This window comes from Microcebus murinus, chromosome 10, assembly GCF_040939455.1.
Source record: "Microcebus murinus isolate Inina chromosome 10, M.murinus_Inina_mat1.0, whole genome shotgun sequence".
Lineage (NCBI taxonomy): Eukaryota > Metazoa > Chordata > Mammalia > Primates > Cheirogaleidae > Microcebus > Microcebus murinus.
In genome coordinates this window covers 12,398,840-12,422,348 of record NC_134113.1, presented here as the reverse complement: position 1 = coordinate 12,422,348, position 23,509 = coordinate 12,398,840, and the positions used below count along the sequence as shown (strand labels likewise).

Below are 23,509 nucleotides of genomic sequence, written 5' to 3'. Positions count from 1 at the left end.
CTAGTTTTTTTTGTTTTGTTTTGTTTTTCATTTCACCACAAGTAAGTCTGGGGGAAAGTATCACTTCCTAGGGTTTCAGAGCCACTCAGGGTTGGGATCTAGACCCAGGTCTTCTCTTGCACCCTCACCGCACTACCACTGGCTGCTCAGCGCTTCTTCTGAACTTGTATTAGTTCAGCCCTCCAAGATCCACAGTTAACTATTCTACCCACAGATTAGGGCGCACAGGCCTGCACACACTTGCAGATCATTTACCCTTGTCTATGAGTAGGAGAGCTTCCCAAGGGCAGCAGCCCATAGCTGAGAGAATTCCAGATCCTTTGGAGTAGGCAGTGTCGTCACATGCCTCTTCTTTGAAGGATTTCAAAACCCTTCCCAGGTATTCTCTGAGGACATATTCTATTGACTGTGTTTTATAGCAGATGTCAGAAATCAACCCAAGAATGCCATTTTCCTTTTCTGGCTATCAGCTCACCCCTGGCATTTTGAGTCTGAATGCCAACCGATTGATGAAAGCAAGGTTCAGGTATCGGAGGCTGTGAATAGGGCAGTCCCTAGGGACCAGCCTCAGTAGTTGGGGTGGTGGGAGCTGGATGTGAGGGGAGAAGAGCTCAGAGCCTTAGACTAAGCCCTGTAGTGGAGAAAAGAGGTGAAAAAGTCAGAGAGAGCTGTGCTTGGTCCACAAAGGCCAGGCCAAGGGAGCCACTGGAAGGAATCATAGAAATGAGAGAGCACCGTGGGCCCCTAAGGGGCCATTTGGGAGTGATGGGCTGGAAACCAAAGTGGACACTCCAGTGGTGTTATTGAGGAGACAGCAGGCTGGGAGGCGGGAGACCCGTTCCAGCCCTAGTTCTTTTCCTAACCGAGTCCTGCTCCCTCTCCCTAGCCCATCTCCTGTCTGTAACATAGAGGTGCCACAACCTCCCTCTGCCTCCCAAAGGATTGGTGAGGAACAACAGAGGAGCTAGATGAGGACAGGGAAGGGTTGCTACTACAGGGAGGAAATTAACTGACGGCTGTTGTGGAAGAGTGATAGAACTGACTGTGCAAGGCTCCGAGGGCAGAGTGTGATGTTACAGCCAGGAGTTCAGTGCTAGTATAAATAGCTGTCCCTAGAGCGTTTCAAAGGTGGAGCAGACGGCCTTGTTTGGTAGTGAGCCCCCCACCACTGGAGGTGTGAAGGCCGAGGCTAGAGGGAATAAGACTGTGAAGAGGATTCCTGCACTGGCTGGCAGGGTGGGCTAGACTAGGGCCAGTATATTTTTTTATAAAGGGTCACATGGTAAATACTTAATGGCTTTGCAGGCCAGCTAGACTCTGTTGCAGCTACCCAACTCCGCCATCATAGGGCAGAAGCAGCCACAGACCATAGGTAAATGAATGGGCATGGCTGTGTTCTAGTAAAACCTTATGTATGGTGGTGAAATTTGTATTTCACATCATTTTCACGTGTCATAAAATATTATTTTTCTTTGGCTTTTTTTCCAACCATGTAAAAATGTAAAGACCATTCATAGTTCAAGAACCCCACAAAAACAGATTGAATTTGACACATGGGCTCATGTCTTGCTGACCTTGATCAGAGCAGCTAGCCAGGGGCAGAATGATAGAGGACAGAGTTCCTCAAAGTGGGGTCCCAGAGCACCCATGCTGGGGCTGCTTGGGGATGCCCCAGCCCTGGGACCCCTGTATCAGAACCTCTGCTCTTCCCTGCAGTGTGTCCTGGGGAGCCCTTAGGTTTTAAAGCTCTAGTTTTCTGATCTGTAAGTGCAGGAGCCACATTAGAGTCTATCTTGAGGATAACAGGCCTTTGTCTAGAAAGGGCTTTGCTATGGCTGTACCCGTTAGTAAGGCCCAGGGTGAGCTTGAGCCATATTGAATGATCTGAGTCTAGGTTCATTCCTCGCCAGTTACCTGGAGCAAGTTACTTAACCTCTTTGTTCTTCAGTTTCCTCATCTATAAAATAAGGATAATAATAGCACCTAACAGAGGGGCTGTTTTGTGTTATGAAGCACTTGACCTGGTGCCTTGCAGACAGGAAGTGTCCGTTATTGTTAGCTGTTGTGATTTTCACTGGTGTTATCATCCTGGGGCATAGTCTAAGTTAGTGGTGAGCTTAAGTGCCATCCCAGGACTCTGGCTCCAGAGCAGCCTTTGTGCTGGTCTTTGTGTCCCTGGGCAATGAGCAGTCTCCGGCTGGGTGGCAGCTGCAGTCACAGACAGGTCAGGTTTCAGGCTGCGGGCAGGGGGAGCTGATTCCCACTTGGGAATTAAGCCCTTTGACTGACCCTATGGCTAGAACTGGTGAATAGGTTTTGTTCCTTTACTGAGCTTGAAGAAATAAGAGTAAAGTTCTGGATTTCCACTTTCTGGTTAACAAAACAAAACAAAACACTCAGTGTCTCCTAATTAGCTTGGGGCCATCACCCCTGAGAAGCATGGGGATTCAGGACAGGTTAACTCTTTATCTCCTTACCAAGAAGGTCTTGATCTAGGCCAGTGTTCTCCTAACTGCTGTTCTTCGTGCACCACCTTTATGCTTTATATATACACCCATGTCACCTTTATTATTATTTCATATGTTTTTCTTTAATTGGCCCACCTGTTTTGTTTTTTTCTGGTGACAAGGGCTCACTTTTGTCACCTAGGCTGAAGTACAGTGGCCTGATCATAACTCACTGCTGCCTCGAACTCCTGGGCTCAAGTGATTCTTCTGCCTCAGCCTCCTGAGTGGCTAGGACTAAAGGCACATGCCACCACACCCAGCTGATTTTTAAATTTTTTGTAGGAATGGGGTCTTCCTGTGTTGCCCAGACTGGTCTCACACTCCTGGCCTCAAGGGATCCTCCCACCTCGGACTTCCAAAGTGCTGAGTTTACAGGTATGAGCCACCACGCTCAGCCTGGCTCACCTTTTTAAATTTGACCTCTTCCTACATGATTATATCCATGAAATCATGGCTTTGATGAGCTAGTTTGTGCTCTTTTCTTAATCTATATCAATGTAAATATGTAACTTTAAAAAACATCTTTAAGTTTGCCCATGAGCCCACCCAACATGGTCCCGGGTAGCACACTGTGAGTGCTTGGATGTGAGCAGGCAATGGGGCCAGCACTTGGACTCTGCATCAGAAAAGCTGGTTCAGGTGTCAGCTCCACCTCTTCCCGGCCTCAAGGGAAATGGGAAACGAGGCACTTGATAGAGCTCTGAAAAGTGCCATGGAGAACTGTTATGTAAGACCTGAGGGGAGGAACCGGGCTTCACTCCTGCCAGGAAGGTGGAAAAGGAAAGGAAGGAGGTGGGGAGAAGGAGAGGGAGAGAGGAGCCAGCCAGACCACAGCGGCTGAGACAGACGGAGAATTTAAGGATAGACAGAAGTGTCCACTGTTCAGTTTGAACTTGCTTGTGTTGGTACAGTATAAACCCTACGGTAGTTAGCTTTATGTGTCAACTTAGCCAGGCCACGGTAGCCAGATATTTGGTCAAACATTATTCTAGATGTTTCTGTGAAGGTATTTTTTAGATGAGATTAAATTTAAATCAGTAGACTTTGGCCAAGCGCCATGGCTCACACCTGTAATCCTAGCACTCTGGGAGGCTAAGGCTCAGGCATTGCTTGAGCTCAGGAGTCCGAGGCCAGCCTGAGCAAAAGTGAGACCGTGTCTCTACCAAAAAGAAAGAAAGAAAGGAAAAAACCCAGCCAGGCATGGTGGTGGGCGCCTAGAGTCCCAGCTGCCTGGGAGGCTGAGGCAGAAGGATTGCTTGGAGCCTAGGAGTTGGAGGTTGCAGTGAGCTACAATGATGTCACTGCACTCTACCCAGGGTGGCAGAGTGAGACTCTGCCTCAACAAAAACAAACAAGGCAACTGAACACCCCTCCTCACAGTCCCCCACTCCTTTATATAAATAAAAAGTAAGAATAGTTTAAAATTTTTTAAAAAATCAGTAGACTTTAGGTAAAGCAGATTGCCTTTCATAATATGGGTGGGCCGTATCCAATAAGCTGAAAGCCTTAATAGGAAAAAACTGGCCTCCCCAGAACAAGAATGAATTCGGCCGGCAGGCTGCCGCTGCACTCGAATCCCGCCTGTCCCCTGGGTCTCCAACCTGCCGGCTTGCTCTGCAGAGTTGCCAAGCCTCCACAGCCACATAAGCCCATTCCTTAAAATAAATCTCCCCCTCTCTCTGTTGGTCACACTTCTCTGGAGACCCAGACTAATACAGACCCCTTCTCTGCCCGCACCACCCAGGCTGGCAGTAACATCTTTGACACTCACAAGTGGGGGGAAAAGTGTCGTCTGTACCTCGGCCACTTCCCCCTCTGCCTTCACAGCCTTGCTCTCTCTTACCTAGGTAGTTTTAGAAAACCGTCCTTCGTCTAACTGAAGTTTTCTTTGGTTAGGTATTATATTAATAGTGAGTTACATCAACTTTAAAATTGTGGGTTGCGGAAGTAATACCCTCTGTAAGGTATTTTAGGGTTTCTCTTGTGGTCTGTGGTTAAAAATGACGAGGGAGAGGCAGCCAGAGTTTTGAGGAAGGGCGGCTCAGCAAATTTGGAAACTGATGGAACTTTCCATGCAAGTTCTGGAAAGAGTTATTCATTTGGAAAATAGGCTTCAGAACAAGTTGCTGTCTGAAAAATAAATGGCTTCTGCATGTATGTGATTTTAGTATCTCTTTGATGGGAGTGCTTAAAATTTTCAAAGTCATCTTGTGGTTGATATTTTTGTAGTAGGTAACTTTTGGCAGTTGAAATGCATACTCTCCTCACACGGCTCTGGAAGGTGAGTGCTTTTGTTATTTATTCTGTAGAGAAGGAAAGGAGGCACAGAGAGGCTAAGGAGTCACCCAGGGTGACGTCACGCAGCTAGTGGTGCTCAAGTCAGGACTTTGGCTGGGATTTGTCTGTCTGCCCCCCTACGCTTAAATTTTCTACCTTACTGCTTCCCCTTATAATTCAAAGGGACCCCTTGGGTTTCTCCTTGAGAGAAAACATCCCTGTCCATCTAGAATGAATCTGTTCAGTAGTGGCTCTTTCTGTATTTCTGCTCCACTTTCTTTAACATACTGCTGTCATCCTCACGCTTGTCCCCTCACGGCAGGAAGCGCAGGCGAAGGCACCAGCTGCCTGCGTCTCTGTTACCAGGAGAGCAAAACCTTCCCCAGGAGCCACCCAAGAGACTTCCCTTATGTCTCCGTGTCCACAAGTGGGTCACAGGGCCACCTCCAGCTGCAGGAAACTAGCTGCAACTAGAAAGCTAAGTGCTGTGAGCCAGTGAAGAGTGTCTTTCACAACAACCAAGTGTGGAAGCCAGCTCCGTGCAGTAGGGTTAATAAAAAGCTAATGTAGTCATGGGGCGCATTAATGGAACTACAGTGTCCAGTGTGGCATTAAGTGCCCTCGCTGCAGTTCCAGAAGGACGGCACAGCTGGCCTGCATCCAGAGAGGTCAGTCTGGATGGCGAAGGCTCTGGCGGGCATGTCAGAGTGGAGTGGTCGCAGGGACTGAGGTTGTTGGGGGTTGGAGGACAGATTAAGGAGGGACACATGGTACTTTTAAAAAATATTGGGCCTGGCGTGGTGGCCCACACCTGTAATCCTAGCACTCTGGGAGGCCGAGGTGGGTGGATCGTTTGAGCTCAGATGTTTGAAACCAGCCTGAGCAAGACCCCACTGTGCTACAAAAATAGAAATAAATTAGCTGGACAACTAAAAATATATAGAAAAAAATTAGCCGGGCATGGTGGCACATGCCTGTAGTCCCAGCTACTCGGGAGGCTGAGGTAGGAGGATCGCTTGAGCCCAGGAGTTTGAGGTTGCTGTGAGCTGGGCTAACGCCACAGCACTCTAGCCCAGGCAACAGAGTGAGACTCTGTCTCAAAAAAAAAAAAAAAAAAAAAAAAAATTCAAAGGACTATCAGTTGGGAGAAAGATTAGGATTTCCACACAACAGCTACTAAGGGATCAATGAGTGCTAAAGGGTGGCAGTATTTCATTTAACCGGAATTGTTATAAAGGTTTATTGTGCTGGTGAATATGGCCTAGTCCTTCATCCAGTTATTTAGCAAACTGGTACTGCAGGTTATCCCAGTCCTGGTCCCACCAGGTGTAGAGAATTAGACTATTCTGAGCTGTAAGATCTAGCCTTGGGGAGCTCACAGCCAGAGGGGAGAAGATGTAGAAACAAAGAAAAGGCTACTGTAGAGTTATTTTAACAAGTCCATGAAGCAGAGCCTGTAGCTGTGGTCTGTGCACAATGCTGTTGGCCACTGGGTGGAAGGGCGGTGGGAGCAGGCCCTGGGGAGTCAAAGCGGGCTCCACAAGGAGGCCTGACCTTTGAGCCCGCTTAGGAGCTGGAGTTGAGGAGGGGAAGAAGGACAGCAGGATCAAAAGCACAGGAACCTGAGGGAGGGTAACCAGGCAGGCGGGCATCCGCCTGAGCTGGTGGCATGAGGGCACGGGGCAGGGCTGGGCCAGGTCTGGCCACCTGCATTCTGACTACGAGCTTCAGTGGGGCCCAGCGTCATTCAGGCTCCGGGCTGTCACCGTCCACAGCGCAGCAGTCCCGTGGGAAGGCCAGGGCAGCTGGACCTTGGCATGCAGAGGAGCATTCATCAGGGTACTTTGAGCAGCAGGTAGCAGGAAACGCAGCCAACAGAGGCTGAAACCACCGCAGCAACACACGTTGTTTACCAGGCAAGAAGTCTGAAGGTCAGCAATTTCAGGATCCATTTGACAGCTCAGCTGTGTCTTTAAACACCCAGACTCTTCCTCGCTCTGTCCTTAGCATGATGGCTAATCAGTGAAATACAGTGAATGTTGTTCAGAGCAGGGATAGGGACAGGCCCTCAGTGTGGAACTTGGGCAGTCTGGAGGCTCAGTCCCTCATTCCAGATACATGTAGTGACATCCACTCTCTGTCCCTCCAGAGGGCCCAGGTAAGTGTCCGCCCCAGGCAGGCAGGGACACCCTTCTGGGGACAGAGCAGAATGGAGAGCACAGAGTTGGGAGCGCCCTGGCCTGGCTTTGCATCTGGCCCCTCCACTCTGGCCTGGGGCAAGTCACTCCCCTCCACACAACAGCTGCCCCCCACAGGGTTGGTGCACCCCGCACAGGTGACTCTTATTCAGTGGATGCTGGTGTGTGTTCTCTGTGATGCTGTTGTCACGGTGCAGGACGAGGAGGGGCGCAGTCTGCCCTGAGGAGGCAACGCCTTAGAAGCTGAGCGGGGATCTGCCAGCTCACTCCCTCCTCTCCGCAGGCACACCCTCCCTGGCTCAGCACCTGGCCCTTTCTGTCACGGAGCCTTGACCTTTTGTAAGTTTCCCAAGGGCAGGTTGCTGGTTTTGCTCCCTGGTGTCTCCCTGGGGCCCAGACACAACAGTGTTGAGTGTGTTTGGGAAGTACGTAGTGGTTGCGAGTGTGGATCTGGAACAGGACCTCTTTGGGATCGAAGTCCTGCTCTCAGCACACAGACCAGACCAAGGGCGAGTTACGGCCTTCTCTGTGCCCCTGACCGAGGGTATGCTATGCTTTCCGTCCGGTGCTCTGCGGGAGCCCAGGGGCAGGAAATGACTAGGCTCATAGAGGGAGCATTGCAACCCACGGTGGCCGAGGCCGGTGCCTGAGCAGTTCAGGTTTCGGACCCTTGAGCAGTGGGGGGCGTGGACAATTTTTAGACAGAGAGTTGTGGTTAGATTGGTATTTGAGGATAAGAGTGTGGAGCTGATGGTCCAGGCCTGGGGAGGGTGACGGGCTGCGCCAGAGCTGCCCCACTGATGATGAGAGCCTTGGTGACTGCTGGCACGGCAAGTGGGAGGGAGAAGGCTCTAGGCTGCTTCCCAGAAGGCTGGCGTGGAAGGAGGTGGTACTGTTGCCCGAGTCCCTGAGGCTGCCTGTGGTTCCACGGAGCACACACAGAGATGGCCTCTGCCACAGCTGCAGGAGCAGGCTGGCCATGTAGCTGTGAGGACACTGTCATGCCCAGGATTCTGAGTCACCCCTGAGGGTGGGCAGGCTGGGACCAGGCCCCAACTGCCCGGAGCGTGGCTAAGCGTCACATGTGTTTGATGACCACTCGTTCCTTCTCTTGACGTAGGTCACAGTCACTGCAGTTCAGTCACTTGTTGCCAACCCTTCCTAACATTCTGACATTGTCTGGTTGAAAGGTCACAAGGCCGTGTGGAGCAGGCAGTCTTATCCTGATCTTACACGTGCAAAAACAGAGACTCGGAGAGTTGGATCTTTGCGCGCGGTCTCTGAGCTAGGAGGTGATGCCAGACCTGTCCCTCTCCGTGCATCACTGCCCGTACCGACTCTCCGTGAGGGGCAGGGGGGTCTTGCCACTGTGCCAGGCAGATTATCTGGAGCCCTCCGGGGAGGGATGTTTGCAACAGGCCCCACAGAGAGAGGACAAACTACTGAACAGACACACAGGTGCCCGCTGACCCGAAACCGCAGGCCTGCCAGCCGTAGCCGACAGCAAAGCCGCTAATGCCAGGCGGAGGTTTGCAGGGCCTGGCTCCCTCCGGAGCTGGGAGACGGGAGCACAGCTGCTACCCAGGGGACCTTGAAGGTGACTGCCAACAGCTCTGAGGACAAGGAGTCAGTTATTATTCTCTGAGTAACCACTGTCAGTGTTTTTATTCCCCCTTCTTAAAATAGCAAGCTGAGTTAGAACAAAACAAAACAAATATGCCCAGATTCCTGTGGGTTTAAAATTCTGCCCTTGATGGAGCACTCCTGCCCTGTGGAAATCTGAGGGAAGTCCCACAACCCCGCCATCCTGAAGTCCAATCCTGCAGTCCACACCCAGGCCTGGAGGGAGCGGGAGGGAGGCGGCAAGCAATGGTGGGGGCAGACGCCTCCCTCAGCCGCCCACTGTCTTGTCCTTGAGTTGCTCAGACTGGTCTTACCCTACTTTTGCCTCTTCCTTGCTACTTTCCTGTGTAGGCCACATGTCCCTTCCTGCGCCCCCAAAATACCCTCCATCTTCTGAATGGCCCTGCCCACTGCCACCACTCGGGCTGAAGAGCTGGCCAGCACTGCTCAGGCTGCATCAGACTCGTGCTCCAGGGTCCTTCTACGCCCACCTGATCCCCTGGTATGAGATTTCTCGTATTTATAAATATCCCAACTTCCCTTTAATAGCCACTTGCCTTTCCAAATCTACCATAATCCCCTTGAAAACCGTGTCACTGTCTGCCCCAGAAGAAAGGTGCCCATCATTTTCAGGGGCACCGGAGGGTCATAAGGGGATCTGACAAGGGGGCCAGTGGCAGAGCTCCCTGTCCCTGCTGAGAGACGGGGGGACCTGCTCTGGCATCAGTAGCCACCCCTCCCATACCATGGTGTGGCCCTCCCAAGTCACTGGCCTCTGTATGCCTCAGTTTCCTCATTAGTTGGATGAGGCAACAATGTATACCTTGTAGGGTATGAAGATTAAATCTCATTTTTTATATAAATAGCTATTGATGCTTGATATTAAGTAGCATATCACTTGGGAAGTTAAAATATTATCATGCCTTCCCTCGGCTCCCTCCAGGCCTGGGTGTGGACTGCAGGATTGGACTTCAGGATGGCGGGGTTGTGGGACTTCCCTCAGATTTCCACAGGGCAGGAGTGCTCCATCAAGGGCAGAATTTTAAACCCACAGGAATCTGGGCATATTTGTTTTGTTTTGTTCTAACTCAGCTTGCTATTTTAAGAAGGGGGAATAAAAACACTGACAGTGGTCACTCAGAGAATGATAACTGACTCCTTGTCCTCAGAGCTGTTGGCAGTCACCTTCAAGGTCCCCTGGGTAGCAGCTGTGCCCCCGTCTCCCAGCTCCAGAGGGAGCCAGGCCCTGCTAACCTCCGCTTGCTGAAGACAGGGAGCTTCAGGACAAGCTGAAGACCAGGGAGCCTTGGAAGGACTTGGGCACAGGAGGGACACGGTCATTTTCAATTTCAGAAAGTTCCCTCTGGGGTGGCTGGGCTAGGGACGAGAGGGGAGTAGGTGGACGGGAGAGAGATGAAGAAGATTCCAGAGCAGAGCTGGGCAGGAGCTCATGGCCATTAGATGCAGGCTGGGAGTCAGCGGTGGTACGGATCCGAATCCTTCTGGCCCGCGTGACTGGGGTCACTGAGATGTGGCCTCTGACAGAGGAGCCTGCTGTGCGTGTTAACGCTGACTAACGTGACTAATCACTACCCCCAGCCCTGTGGAGCTGGGCGCGGCCCTCTGCGCAGAGGGAACTTGCTCAGCCCGCTCTGGTCTTCCCAGGTGGCTCTGTAAGCATGGCGGTCCCACAGGTGGGGAGCGTGGGGCAGAGAAGCCACACACAGGAAACAAGGGAACATTGGCAGGATGGGCGAGCCTGTCTTTCGGAGGGAGCCTTCCTTATCTCCTCCCTCGGGCCATAATCTAGGGGGAAAGCAACCACCCTCTGCCTCAGCCACCTGGCATGTGTCCTGGGCCACCCTGGCATCTGTCTAGCTCAGGACCTGAGCCACAGGGTGTAACTGGAGTTGGGCCAGTTTCAAAACCCAGGTCTCCGAAGCCACAGTTTTATAGAGCTGGCTGTGTCGGCCTGGCTAGCAAAGGGCCCTGTCTGGTCACATGGAGACTGCCCTCCTCTGTCCTCTGACAGATCTAATTTACGACATGCTTTGACCTCTTTGGGCACCCTGGGACAGGGACCATCTTGTCTACCTCTTTAATCCCAAAGCCTGGAACAGGCCAGGCCAGCAGCCGTGTGGAAAGTGGGGCGTCACCCACCCTCCGAGCCGCAGCTGTCTCCTGGCTACAGCAGTGAAGAGAGATCCTCCCTTGCAGAACAGCGTGACCTCACGTGCATAGTTTGTCAGGCTCTCTTTGTAGATGACGGACAGCTGGCAGCGCTGTGCCTGAGTGCCAGACAGGCCTGTCATCAGGTGCCCTGAGGTCAGCAGGTGTGTGAGCACTCCGTGTCTGGAGCCAGGCTCTGCAAGCCAGAGACCAGAGACAGCCTGATGGCCATAGGACAGGGAACTTAGGTAGTGGCCTGCACTGGGACACCAAGGATCTCACCCTCTGAACCTAAAAATGTTGAGCAAGGCCCGTCTTGTCACACAGTCCTACCCGTGGTAAACGTGCACGTCCGCCAGGGTAGTATGCATGACAGAAAGCTGCCTGCGAGGAGCAGGGGACAGAATGCTCTGTGTGCGCTGTGTCAACCTGGTCAGCATGAGGATGGCATCTAGGAGGACACAGAGGACAGCGAAAATGTGCCAGGTGTGAGAGGAGGGACAGTGTTCTTCTGTCTGGAAGAATGTTTATAAAGGTCCTAGCATTGTCGGGTCCTGGGTTCGTCATTCCCTGACACCAACCAATGCCTCGCACTAGAGTTTACCAGCCTCGTGCTTGCTACCGGGCAGATCTGTGGCAAATGGTCCCAGCCTTGGCTCTGACAGGCTTCGAGAACCCTCTCACTGACTCCCGGCCTGGAAATCTTACCCTAGGAATCACCACAACGTGAAAATGTTGTGGAACTAGATAGAGTTGGTGGAGGTTGCATTCATAGCATTGTGAATGTACTAAATGCCACTGAATTATGCACTTTAAAATGGTTAATTTTATGTTATATGACTGTTACTTCAATTTTTTAAAAAATGAACCACCACTAGTTACTGGGCACTTAGTTTGTGTGAGCATCACGCTGATATGTTATTGGAATCACCACCATTCCTTGGTGTGGTTCTGCAGGGTGGCGGTGTGCTAGCCTGATCTCTGGGCAGCAAATGGCTCAAAAGGGAATGGGAGGCCAGATCACCCGTTGGTAATGGAGTCTTTGCTTTCGAGGTAAGGAAGGTCTCTGGGGGGTGGCAGAGGAAACTGATTGCAGTGGGTGCCTGTAGGAAGTGGGGTATGCTGCTTTGGAACTTGTTGTTTTGAACCACGCGATGCTTACCTACTCAAGAGATAATATAATGTCATGAAGGAACATCTTACTTACAAAAATAAAGCAAAACACTGTCTCTACATTGCTTGTCACAAACAAGCTCTCTGAGGACCCGCTCATCCACTTGGTAGGCTCTGGGTCACAGTTTCTTCACCTGTTAAAGGACAGGGTCCTCCTGGCCTCTGGTGGCTACTACTAGAATCAAGTGACAACAAGGTAATGTCTGTAAACTGGTTTTACCCAATGCATGGCCCACCTTGGGTGCCCTAAGCATCCATTGTCTTCCCTCCTCTCCCACCTCTTCCCTCCCTGCACCCCCACCACTCCCCACTCCACTATTTGAGTTTGCCCACCGGGATGCCCGCACACACCTTCGTGACTTGTGGTTTCTTCTCCCCAGAGAAAGCTACAGACGGCTCCCTGCAGGGCGAGGACTGGGCCCTCAACATAGAGATCTGCGACATCATCAACGAGACGGAGGAAGGGTAAGGGCCCTCCAAGGAGAGGATGGGGGCTCAAGGGGGACAGCCAGCCACATCGGGACCCCCGCCCCAGCCCCACTACTGCTGTAGCCACAAGGCCCCACCCTGCTTGTGACCGTCAGTCCAAGAAGGGCTACAAAGGCTGCCTGAGCCCCTGGTCCTGGAGGCCCGCCCAAGGCAGGAATTCACAGTGGGTGGACAGCTGGCCCCTGGGTGCTGCCACCCCACCCCGACTCTCAGCAGCAGCCCCGATCCCACAGGGGTATGTTCAGAGTCTCCCTCGAGACAGCCAGAGACGTGCAATTAGGAGTTGGCCACAAGTGCCATCTGCATTCTGTGGCCTGGAACAGGCACGAGGAACATCCTGCTTTTCTCTGAGAACAAAAACAGACTTTCATTTCCTTAAGCTGGGACACCAGCCCGAGGGCAGGGTATCAGGAGAAGGGCAGTGACGGTGCAGCGGAACCGAGAGGCTGGGGCGTGGCTGTGTTGGGTGCGGTGTGCCCTGTCAAGGCGGCAGATGGGGGGATGGATGTCTTGGGGTCTCGGCTTGAGATGTCTGACTAGTTGTCACTGACCAGCTTTGTGACCTGGGACAAGTCACGTTACCTCTTAGGTCTTTGTCGTCAAAGGCCAAGCTCCCAGCTGGAGGGAGGCTGTGGGCGTCTGAGTCGCATAGTCAAGGCCCAGTCAGGAGAGGGCAGTGGCCACCGGGCTCCTGCTCCTTGGCCTTGCCTAGGACTCGTCAGAGTGAGGGGGGGTGGGAGTGGTGGGCAGATGGCAGGGCCACCAGCAGAGAAGACAGGAGGCAGAAAACCTGATGGGCCTCTAGAAAGGCCTGGAAGCTCCATGGATGCAGTGGCCAAAAGTCACCGCAGTATCCTTGGAGACAGCAAACCCACCATGTCACTTACAAACGCGGGAAGGACTGGGGCTCAGCAGGGTTCAGATGCGTTGCTGTTTACTCACTACTGATTGGAACGCCTCAGTCAGGTGTTCCAGGCACTGCACGGGGCCCTGGGGACCCAGCAGCGAGTAAAGGCAGGCGTGACCCTTGAGCTTAGCAAGCAAGCATGTCGGCTAAACTTTAGTCTCTCAGTAGTGACTCTCCCCATTGGGTTGCAGCCTCCTTGTCACATACTCTGTGCTCCCAGTGAAGTTCTGGACACCGGGGCCCATGGCAGAGACACAGGCCACAACTCCTGACACCCAGTGCCATGCCCTTTCCTCCATGCTCCCTAGAAGAAGTGAGAACAAATCCTCATAGAGCACCGAAGTGGCCCACGGGTCAGCGGCCAAGCCAGGAACCAAAGCCAGCTCCCCAAGAAGGAGCCGGGGAAGGGCGAAGAGCTGCCCCAGGGTGGCTCTGGTTGAAAACTGCTCTCACGCTTCTGTGCCAAAGTCCCTCCTCCCACCGCAGGCCACAGTCCCTCACCTGCCCCACCCTTGTCCTCTCCACTGCCCCGTCCTGCCCACTCCCACAGCCCCACCCTCATCCAGCTCCGTCCCTCCTGGGAAGCCTCACATCTGTCGCTCCTGCTGAGCACGGGGCCAGGGCTCTGGACTCCTCTGGCTTCTGCCTGGCCAGGGTCAGCAGTGACAGGCAAGCGGACAGCCAGACAGATAAACAGCCACTCCCCGGCCTGGGAAATGTTACTCGTGCTCCTGCAGCGTTCGGAGCTCTGGGGGAAGGTGTCCAAAGAGGATGCTGTCCCTGCCCTCTAGGAGGCTACTTCTCTACCCAGGCTCCTGGGTCAGTGTCGCCTGGCTAAACATGCTGGGGAGACTGGAGGATTGGGAAACTATCATGGAGGGAGTAGATTTTAGCTGGGCCTTCACCTGATGGACATGGAGGTCGGGGAGCCTTCGGGGTGGGAGTAGGCATGGTCAGGACAACACCGACCACACCTCTGCAGGGCTGCAGCGGGGGCACCATGGATGGGGCAGGGAGAGTGGGCTGCCTCCCAGGCTCCCAAGGGCCTCCCGCCACACTTGGGTGCACCCACCCACCCTCCCGTGACCCCAGGCCTCCTGGCCCCTCCTGCTGCCTCCCCTACACTCAGGGTGGCCTTTCTGAACTCTTAGTTCCACTGAGGCACCAAGCTTTTCCCCACCTGGGGGCCTTGACCTAAATAACTCAGCCCTGCTCCCCCCCAGCTAATCCTCCCCACCCTGCGCACCAGCTGCAATGCCACTTCCTCAGAGGTCTTCTCCCACCACCCCACCCCACTCTTCCCCCAGGACCTGCTAATTCCCTTTGGTTCTTTGAGTCTCCCCAAAATGTGGGCTCCTTGGAAACAGGGCTGTGTGGTCTTGTCCCCAGTGTCCCCAGCACCTAGCATGGCGCCCCACACATGTTGGGGGCTTAATAAAACTTGAATGGATAGAAGGATGAACAGATAGAGGAGCTGACCAGACCAGGCTTGGGACACTATTCCTGTAGCTTATCCATTCTTAAATTCTAGCACACACATAAGAAGCCCCTGGTGGGGGCACATGAAGCGTGCAGATTCTGGGCCCCACTCCCTGAGAAGTTGAGCTGGTCTAGGGTGGGGGCCCAGGGCTGTGCATTTTTAACGAACACTCACACCTCCCATTGTGCCGCAGGAGATTGAGGCAGCACACGCTGAGAAGCCTGCCAAGCAGTCACGACCTCCTGAGAGGGTTTGGGTGGGGTAGGAAGATTCTGATGTGATCGAGCCTGGACGCGCAGAGCAGCCACGGCGCAAGGCAGTGGGCACACGAGGGCCAGTCCAGCTCTGCAGGGCCTCCTTACTCCGTTCCAGGCGTCAGGAAGGCTGCAGGCAAGCAGCCTCCGTTCCTGAGCCTATCCTTCCTTTTGTCCCTCCTAGTCCCAGAGATGCCATCCGAGCAGTGAAGAAGAGAATCGTGGGGAATAAGAACTTCCACGAGGTGATGCTGGCCCTCACGGTGAGTGCCCCACTTGGTCATCCCTCTGTCCCATGGCAGGACTGCGGTCTGCTAAACAAGCCACCTCCCCTCAGGTCCGGAGGGACTCTCGGCCACCCGTGGGCTCCTTGTCTGAGGGCTGGGAAGGAAAGGTCTGTGGGCAAAGCACTGTCCTGCCTATACTGCTGGGGACATGGAATGGCAAGAGAGGGCATTCAGGAAGGTCCTCCCCAGTCCCCCGGCGTGGGAGCAGACACACTGAGGTTATGTCTCTCTAGAGCCACTGGCATGGAGGGCCTAGGCCAAAGGACTTACAGGCAACGTAGAAGCTCAATAAACTCAGGCCTCTCTGGGGCATCAGGGAGCCTGGCAGACGGAATCAGGTGCCACCTGGCACTCTGGTGCCCTGAAAAATGAATGTAAAATATTGTATATGCCAGTGGCTGAGAACCGCCTTGCTCCCACCAGTGAACCCGCCAGACCCCAGGACGGCCGGGTGTGAGTGGGCATCAAGCTGGCAGGATGGCTGGGGGCACTGTGTCCCAGCCTCCCCGACAAGTGGTGTTTCTATTTAGGTGACTCCTGCTAAACTGAAATCAAAGGCAGCGCCTGCCAAGAAGTGGGCAACAGAGTGGGGAAGGAAGTTAGTGCCTTTCCTCAGGCCACAGGGTCACCAGTAGACTGGGAGCTCAGGTCCTCTTTGACTTCCTCTTGAAGAGGCCCTCCCCTCAGCTCAGAGGTAGCATGTGGATTCTCCGGGCACTAACACCAGACAGGGAGGGGATTCCAGCCACACAACAGCCGTCTGCCCGTCCCAGGCTGGACCCCACAGTAAACGAGCTCCCGGATGTAGGAGGAGCCTTGAGGGTAGAGGCCCTGGCACCTCCTCCCCTCTGACTGGGGTGCTCTCGGCCCCCAGGTCTTAGAAACCTGTGTCAAGAACTGTGGACACCGCTTCCACGTGCTGGTGGCCAGCCAGGACTTCGTGGAGAGCGTGCTGGTGAGGACCATCCTGCCTAAGAACAACCCCCCCACCATCGTCCACGACAAGGTGCTCAACCTCATCCAGGTGAGTACCAGGGCGGGGGTGGGGGGTGGGGCTGCAGAGAGCTCTAGGCCCTAGGCCAGGGAGGAGGTGCCCCACGCCACTGTGTTTGCCCCAGGCTCTAGCTCTCACTTTGGGGTGTTCTGGTTGCCTGTTTGTTTGTTAGTTTGTTTGTTTGTTTTTGAGTCAGAGTCTCATTTTGTTGCCCAGGCTAGAGTGCTGTGGCATCAACCTAACTCACAGCAACCTCAGACTCCTGGGCTCAAGTGATCCTGCTGCCTCAGCCTCCCGAGTAGCTGTGACTACAGGCATGTGCCACCATGCCTGGCTAATTTTTTTTTCTGTATTTTTTAGTTGGCCAATTAATTTCTTTCTATTTTTAGTAGAGATAGGATTTCACTCTTGCTCAGGCTAGTCTCGAACTCCTGACCTTGAGCTCCTGACCTTGAGCAGTCCTCCCACCTCGGCCTCCCAGAGTGCTAGGATTACAGGTGTGAGCCACTGTATGCGGCCCTGGTTGCCTGTTGATGAGGCGTTTTGGGTGCAGGGAGGCTTGTTGGCTGAGCGCTTTGCCGTGTAGTGGGCTCGGCCGGTGTAGTAAGGGGACCAGCAAGTCAGGGAAAGAATCTCTGTTCCCTCTCTGGGTGCCCGGCTCAGTGGGCTTGCAGGAGAGAAGGTGAGCAGTGGTTACTGGCCGTGTCCCCTTGTCCCCTCTCAGTCCTGGGCTGACGCGTTCCGCAGCTCGCCCGATTTGACAGGTGTTGTCGCCGTCTACGAGGACCTGCGAAGGAAGGGCCTGGAGTTCCCCATGACCGACCTGGACATGCTGTCGCCCATCCACACGCCCCAGAGGGTGAGGAGAGTCACCATGTCGGGCTGGCGGGGAGGCAAGCGTTATCCCAGGGGTGCCGGTGGCCCCTCCCCACTGGCCCCAACCCCCTCGGCCTTGACCTTCCCAGGAGCCTCACTGACCCTGTGCTTTGCCCTCTAGACTGTGTTCAACTCCGAGACGCCGTCAGGACCGAACTCGGTGGGCACCGACACCAGTCAGCGAGAGAACTCCAGCCAGCATGCTGCCCCTGTGCCTGCCCCCGCCGTACTCCCCAGCGACACACCCATAGCGCCAACCCCTGAGCAGGTAAACGAGCCTGGGGTCAGGGGCATCAGGTCAAGGCAGGTGGGCCCGGCTCCTCTCCACTCCTGTCAGGGAGGGGCCGCATCTATCTGGAAACTCCTGCCTGCCGAGCCTCCGGGACATCTCCACGACAGCCCACAGGGTATATACAAGCCTTCCCGTTGAGAGAGGAGGCTCAGAGAGGTGAATTCACTTGCCCAGAGCACACAGCTCAGCAGAGACAGCTGGGATTCACGCTCAGAGCTGTTGACTCCTGGCACATGCTGTCCTGTACTTGGCCATTTTTGCAAACCATGTTCTCTGTGGAGCCCTCCAGCAGCACTGTGGGGAGGAAATGCCGGGCAGACAGCTCCCTGCCACCAGGGCCGCTCCCCCGCGTGTGGTTTGCTTATGTCCTCCCAGAACGTTTCACTTGAACTGAGATTCTGGCTGAAAACAGTTTTAAATCATCTGCGCCACAAATGAAAAACATTTGCATTGCACCATGCTGCTTTCCGCAAAGCCTCAAGAAGAAGGTTGGAGGCGTAGTATGAGATGCTAGAGGGGTGGGTTTTCCCAGGGCCCTGTGGCTGGCTTTGAAGGGCCACCTCCCGCAGAGTAGGTTGCACACTGACTTAGGCAGCCTTTGTACCTCAGTTTCTTCCCCCCGAAGCTGGAGCTGAGGCGACTTGCCCATTGGCACGAGCTGTTTGTGGAGTGCCAAAGCTACCTTACCTACAGAGGGACTCCACAGCTGCAACCAGTGCTAGCTGGGAGCTCAGTCATCCTAGATGTGGCTTCTAAGGAGGGGGTGGGGACCTGCACACTGGCAGGGTGCCCACTTTTGAGGCGTTTTACCAACTTGAGACCCCAAAACATGAGCTAGATGTCAAGGCGTAGCTGCTGAATGTGCTGGAGAGAGAGATACAGGTACCTGACGGAACTTCCGCAGAAGTGTCCCCACTGACCACTCGTATGTGTCATCTGGGCTTGTTCTCACCCTAAGCTATTTGAAGAGAAACTTTTGTAATTTGTTATCTCATAGGAAGTTATGAAATCACCCCCTAGAGTTACAAACATTACTAGGAAAGTTTTGCTAACTGGACAAAATAATTAAAGGTGGGTAAAAAATTGCAAAGCCACCTCGTGGCCCCAGAATTATCCAACCTGGTTATAATTTTAACTGATTTGCCTTTAAGTCTAATGTGTGCATAGGTTAAGATTATGATTACTTCTAGTGCAAGAAGGTTCTTGCTTAACAAAACTGAGTAGTCTTTGTTTAACTTCAGAGTCCCCTTCTGTCTCCTGGGACACATTAAGACGTGTGCATTCATGTTACTCCCAGACTTCTCTGTAATTAAGTCCCATCTGATTTGGATACATTGGGTTTGTGATCAGTGGTTTTTCCACTCACTTATACCAAGAGTTCATTAAATAAGGCAAAGAGACCAAATGTTTTGCATCCTTGGTTGAGCGTAGGACACCCCAGCAGCCCAGGAGCAAGACAAAATCCAGTCCTAGGAACAGAGGGGGCTGACTCCCAGTCCTAGGAGGAGAGTGAGGACTGGATCCCAGTCCCAGAACCAGAGAGAAGGCAGATTCCCCGTCCTCCCAGGAGCAGAGAGGGGGCCTGCCACCTCCCTCCTCCCCTTGGGGGAGCTGCCCTCCAGGGCCTTGTTAACTGATACTTGGGGCCCAGGAGATGCTGGAGTCTTCCAGTCGGTGGTTCATTCCCACTCAGCTTGTCTCCTTTCAGCCTCTCCCTGCTCTAGGCTCCCCAACTGGGAGATGGTGACGGTTGGTAGCACTTCTGTGAGGGGTCTGTGGAAGGGGTGAGGCAGGCCCTCCACAGCCTCAGTGCAGGGCTGTGGCTTGGGAGGCAGGAGTGGGGCTGCCTTGCAACGACGCTGGCAGGTTGGCGCCCCAGTGCCACACCCGGGACCAGTGGTGGCGGCCTCTGTCCCTGTCTGCGGCAACAGCTCCAGACCCCTGGCTTCTCTCACCGCAGCCCACGTGTGTTTCAGATCGGGAAGCTGCGCAGCGAGCTGGAGATGGTGAGTGGGAACGTGAGGGTGATGTCGGAGATGCTGACGGAGCTGGTGCCCACCCAGGCTGAGCCCGCAGACCTGGAGCTGCTGCAGGTGAGCAGACGGCCCCTCCCCCGGGGCGGGTGTTTCCTGCCCATTCACCCACACACACTCCCTCCCCACCCGCACGTCAGTCTTCCTGGCTTACTCCAGACCCCTGCATCGCAGTGGGAGATGTTGCCACCAGGGATGTCAGATACCATCAGACTGGAATCCAGATCTCAGCTCTGCTACTTTCTGGTTTGAACAAAGTAGCTGCCCGTGCCTCAGTTTCCTCGTTTGTAAGATTGCTGTAACAGTAGCCTTTATGGTACAAATTTGCTGTGAGAATTAACAAAGGTCCTGCATGTAAAACACCCAGGCCTGTGCCTGGTACAGGGCAAGGGCCCAGTAAGTGGTCCTGAGAAAAAGCTGGCAGGGGAGAGCCCACCTTTTAGAGTCGGGGGCTCCGCAGGTGTGAGAGCAGTGCTGGCTCTCGCTCCTGTGTCATGTGATATTCCATTGGCCCCCATCCCTAGCTGGGGGCCCTGGAGCAGAAGGGACTGTGCTCAGGGAAAGGCACCCTTCCCATGGAGGTTGGGCGTAGAGGCGCCAGGAAAGTGGGAACACCCAAGGCTCAGGAGTCACTAGAACCCATGAGGGGACGGAGTGCTTAGTGCGATTGTCTGATTCCATGTCTCCTGCCTGCGAGCCTCCACTCCTTGGGGGCAGGGCCATCTGTTCCTCATCTCTATGTCCCGGTGCCTGACCAGCCCGGCTGCTCAGGGGTCCTTGCATGGTGGTTGGTGGTGGGAGTACAGTGGAATGAGTGCGTGCCCATGAGACTGAATGAGGGCTCACTAAGAGGAGACTCAGGAGGCTGCTGCAGTGCAGGGAGTTTCATAGGTGGCTGCTAAGGCCATGCAGATCTGAGCCATTTCACGGACTCAGAAGGCTGGAGCCAGTGAGCAAGGTTGACGCCATGACAGACCCACGTGTTGGATATTTCCTGGCACCAGGCTCTATGTGGACCTTTGATGGACATTCACTCACATAATCTTCACCACCCCCCATTTCCCAGATCAGGAAACTGAGGCAAAGGGAGATAATATAATATGCCCAGGGCCATATGGCTGGTAAGTAGCAGAGCTGGGATTCGAACCCAGGACCTGGCTTCAGGTGCTGCTCATCTGCTCTTGAGAGGTGCCAGCAAGAAAGCGGAAGCAAACCCACAAACATGCCAGGTCCTGGGAGGAAGAGAGGGGAGGCCTGCAGGATGTTGAAAGTCACTCTGTCTGCCTTGCCCCCATGCTAAAGGGATTGAGGAAATCCCAGGAACCGACCTAGGAGGGGTGGGCGACAGGTCCACAGAGAGCCAGAGTAAGCACTGGGCCGAGCCTAGTCTAAGTGATGCCTCCAGAGGAAAAGTGCGCTGAAATGTGGCCACAGTCAGCGATGCCTGACGACTTTCTGGACCTCAGGACCATGACCCAGGCCCCTGTTCACCTGGGAGATACCTGAGAAACAAATGACCAGTCTTAACAAATCAAAACCTACATGACTGTGATCTTTAATTTTTTCTTTCCCAAACAAGCTTAAATGACACTTTAAAAATAATGACACTTATTAAAAGTCAATAAGTGACATGGTGACTAAATGCAGAAGACTAAACGCAGATTCTGGAACCAAAAAAAAGGACATTAATGGAAAAAGTAGCGAAACCTGAATAAAGCCTGCGCTTTAGTTAATAGTGTTGTACCGCTGTTAATGTCTTCGTTCTGACAAATGTCAGATGGAGCAGAAGCTGGGTCAGGGATGTGTGGGGACTGTCAGCACTGTCTTTGCAAATCTTCTTAATCTAAAATCATTCCAAAATCAAAACTTTATTTAAAAAGAAAAAAAAAATCAATCAAGAGCTGGAACCCATACTACTAAGTGAAGTATCCCAAGAATGGAAAAACAAGCACCAGATATATTCTCCAGCAAACTAGTATTCACTGAGTAGCACCTAAGTGGACACATAGGTGCTACAGTAACAGGGTATTGGGGAGGGGGGAGGGGGGGCGGGTATATACATACATAACGAGTGATAGGCGCACCATCTGAGGGATGGTCATGCTGGAGACTCAGACTTGTGGGGGGAGGGGGGGAAGGGCATTTATTGAAACTTTAAAATCTGTACCCCCATAATATGCCAAAATTAAAAAAATAAATAAATAAATAAATAAAGAGTAATGAGGCAAAAATTTGAAATCATCGACATTAGTACTTTCGGACAGGAGACTGCCAACCTCCTCATTTGCCAGGAAATTAATAAACTCCTCTTTCCTTCTCCTCAAAGAAAAACAAACTTGAACTCAGGGTTTGTGGATAATAGTGTCAGCGAGTTGATTTCCATGCTTCACAGCATACCCAGAGAGTTAGTAGTGTGCTCCGCCAACCCACTTTGCAGGATCGATTTTCTCAGCTGAGCGAAGATGGCAGCAGAACATTATTCTGAAATCTGCACAAAGCCAAGTAAACCAGTTGCACAGTTGAATGTGATGGTGATTTCCTGTGTATTAAACTTCAGTGTAGAACACTTAGAAATGAAATTTGAGGCCGGGCATGGTGGCTCACACCTGTAACCCCAGCATTCTAGGGGACTAAAGTGGGAGGATCACTTGAGGTCACAACTTTGAGCAACATAGCAAGATCCTGTCTCTAAAAGATAAAAAAAAATAAGAAAAAGAAATTCAAATTCATGTTTGTAGAACCCAAAAAGCCATCCCATGGAACCTTGAAGTCCAGTTTGGACGCCTTTCCCTCCTCCCAGGCCCGCGCAGGGAGGCCGTGCACTAGACATGGCTCACGTCCTTCCTTCCCCGCAGGAGCTCAACCGCACGTGCCGAGCCATGCAGCAGCGGGTCCTGGAGCTCATTCCCCGCATCGCCAATGAGCAGCTGACAGAGGAGCTGCTCATCATAAACGACAATCTCAACAACGTGTTCCTACGCCACGAACGGTAACCCCGCCTCCCGGCCTCTGGCCGCCTGCCCCAGCCTTCTCCCTTTCCTCCCCTGTTCTAGGTGTCCTCACGCCGTCCGAGCCTTCTCTCCTCCTCCTCTCCAACACCAGGCAGGCTCCCGATGTCATGTTCCCTTAGTGGTCTCCTTCCAGCATGTGCATGACTGCCCCATCCTTCGCCCAGCCTGTGTCTCCTTTCCACAGTTAGCCCTGCTGCCTGCACCCGAGTCCTGCCCTGCGAGATGGTCACAGTCGTGGCTGGGTGCGTGGGCCTTGCAGCCACATGGGCCTGGTCTGTCCTTGTTCACTCCACTACTTCCTGCCTCGAGGGTCTTGGGCGAGTTACTTGACTGCCCCAAGCTACACAAAGCGCTTCTGGCTAACTTAAGCAGAAAAAGAATTATTAGAAGAATAGCCTTTATTAAATGGGTAGCTTTCAGGATCCAAAGAAGAAACAGCGAAGCCTCCCAGTAGAGCAGGAAGGACAGATCTCGGGACGGCTCAGAGTTCTCAGGGCAGAACCTCCTGGACCACATTCCCAGGCTGCCGCCATCAGCAAGTGGATCAGCTCCAACACTGTCCACCTTGTGTCATTCTGTTCCAGTCACATCCCCAAGAGACTCTGATTGGCTTAGTTTCATCGTGCCCACCAATGGGGGGAGAGGAGAGGGCCCCTTGATGGCGGTCCCCCCTGGATCACGTGAAATGGGGGAGAGCAGCTCCCCAAAGCACTTAGGCACTGTTACAGAAGAGGGAGAAGGGCTGCCGGGCCTGCAGAAACGGCCCGTGCATCACACTGCCTCTGTCTGTACAGCGAGGCTCGCAGCGTCCCTGCCAGTCCGTGAGATGATGCCTCTTGAGCACTTAGTGGCCAGTGGTGTCTGGTAAATGACACTGGTCATTCCAGCCGCCTGCAGCCCCTCGCTCATTTTTTCTGTCTTTATCCACCAACAGACACC

At 53.4% G+C, this 23,509-nt stretch overlaps 1 protein-coding gene across 5 annotated transcripts in view; it reads left to right on the top strand.

The window, feature by feature from the left end:
- Nucleotides 1-23,509, top strand: part of TOM1 (target of myb1 membrane trafficking protein) — a 39,083-nt gene that overhangs the window by 2,560 nt on the left and 13,014 nt on the right. For 2 of the 5 annotated variants that reach the window (XM_012787053.3, XM_012787054.3), the window contains exons 2-8: nucleotides 12,328-12,412; nucleotides 15,262-15,340; nucleotides 16,239-16,388; nucleotides 17,083-17,217; nucleotides 17,356-17,502; nucleotides 19,503-19,619; nucleotides 22,415-22,548. In XM_012787053.3, the coding sequence (XP_012642507.1) occupies nucleotides 12,328-12,412; nucleotides 15,262-15,340; nucleotides 16,239-16,388; nucleotides 17,083-17,217; nucleotides 17,356-17,502; nucleotides 19,503-19,619; nucleotides 22,415-22,548 (847 nt within the window). Of the gene's footprint in view, nucleotides 1-8,956; nucleotides 9,108-11,757; nucleotides 11,828-12,063; nucleotides 12,144-12,327; nucleotides 12,413-15,261; nucleotides 15,341-16,238; nucleotides 16,389-17,082; nucleotides 17,218-17,355; nucleotides 17,503-19,502; nucleotides 19,620-22,414; nucleotides 22,549-23,509 lie in introns of those variants that run through there. The other 3 variants (XM_012787055.3, XM_076007054.1, XM_076007053.1) reach the window with 3 other exon arrangements.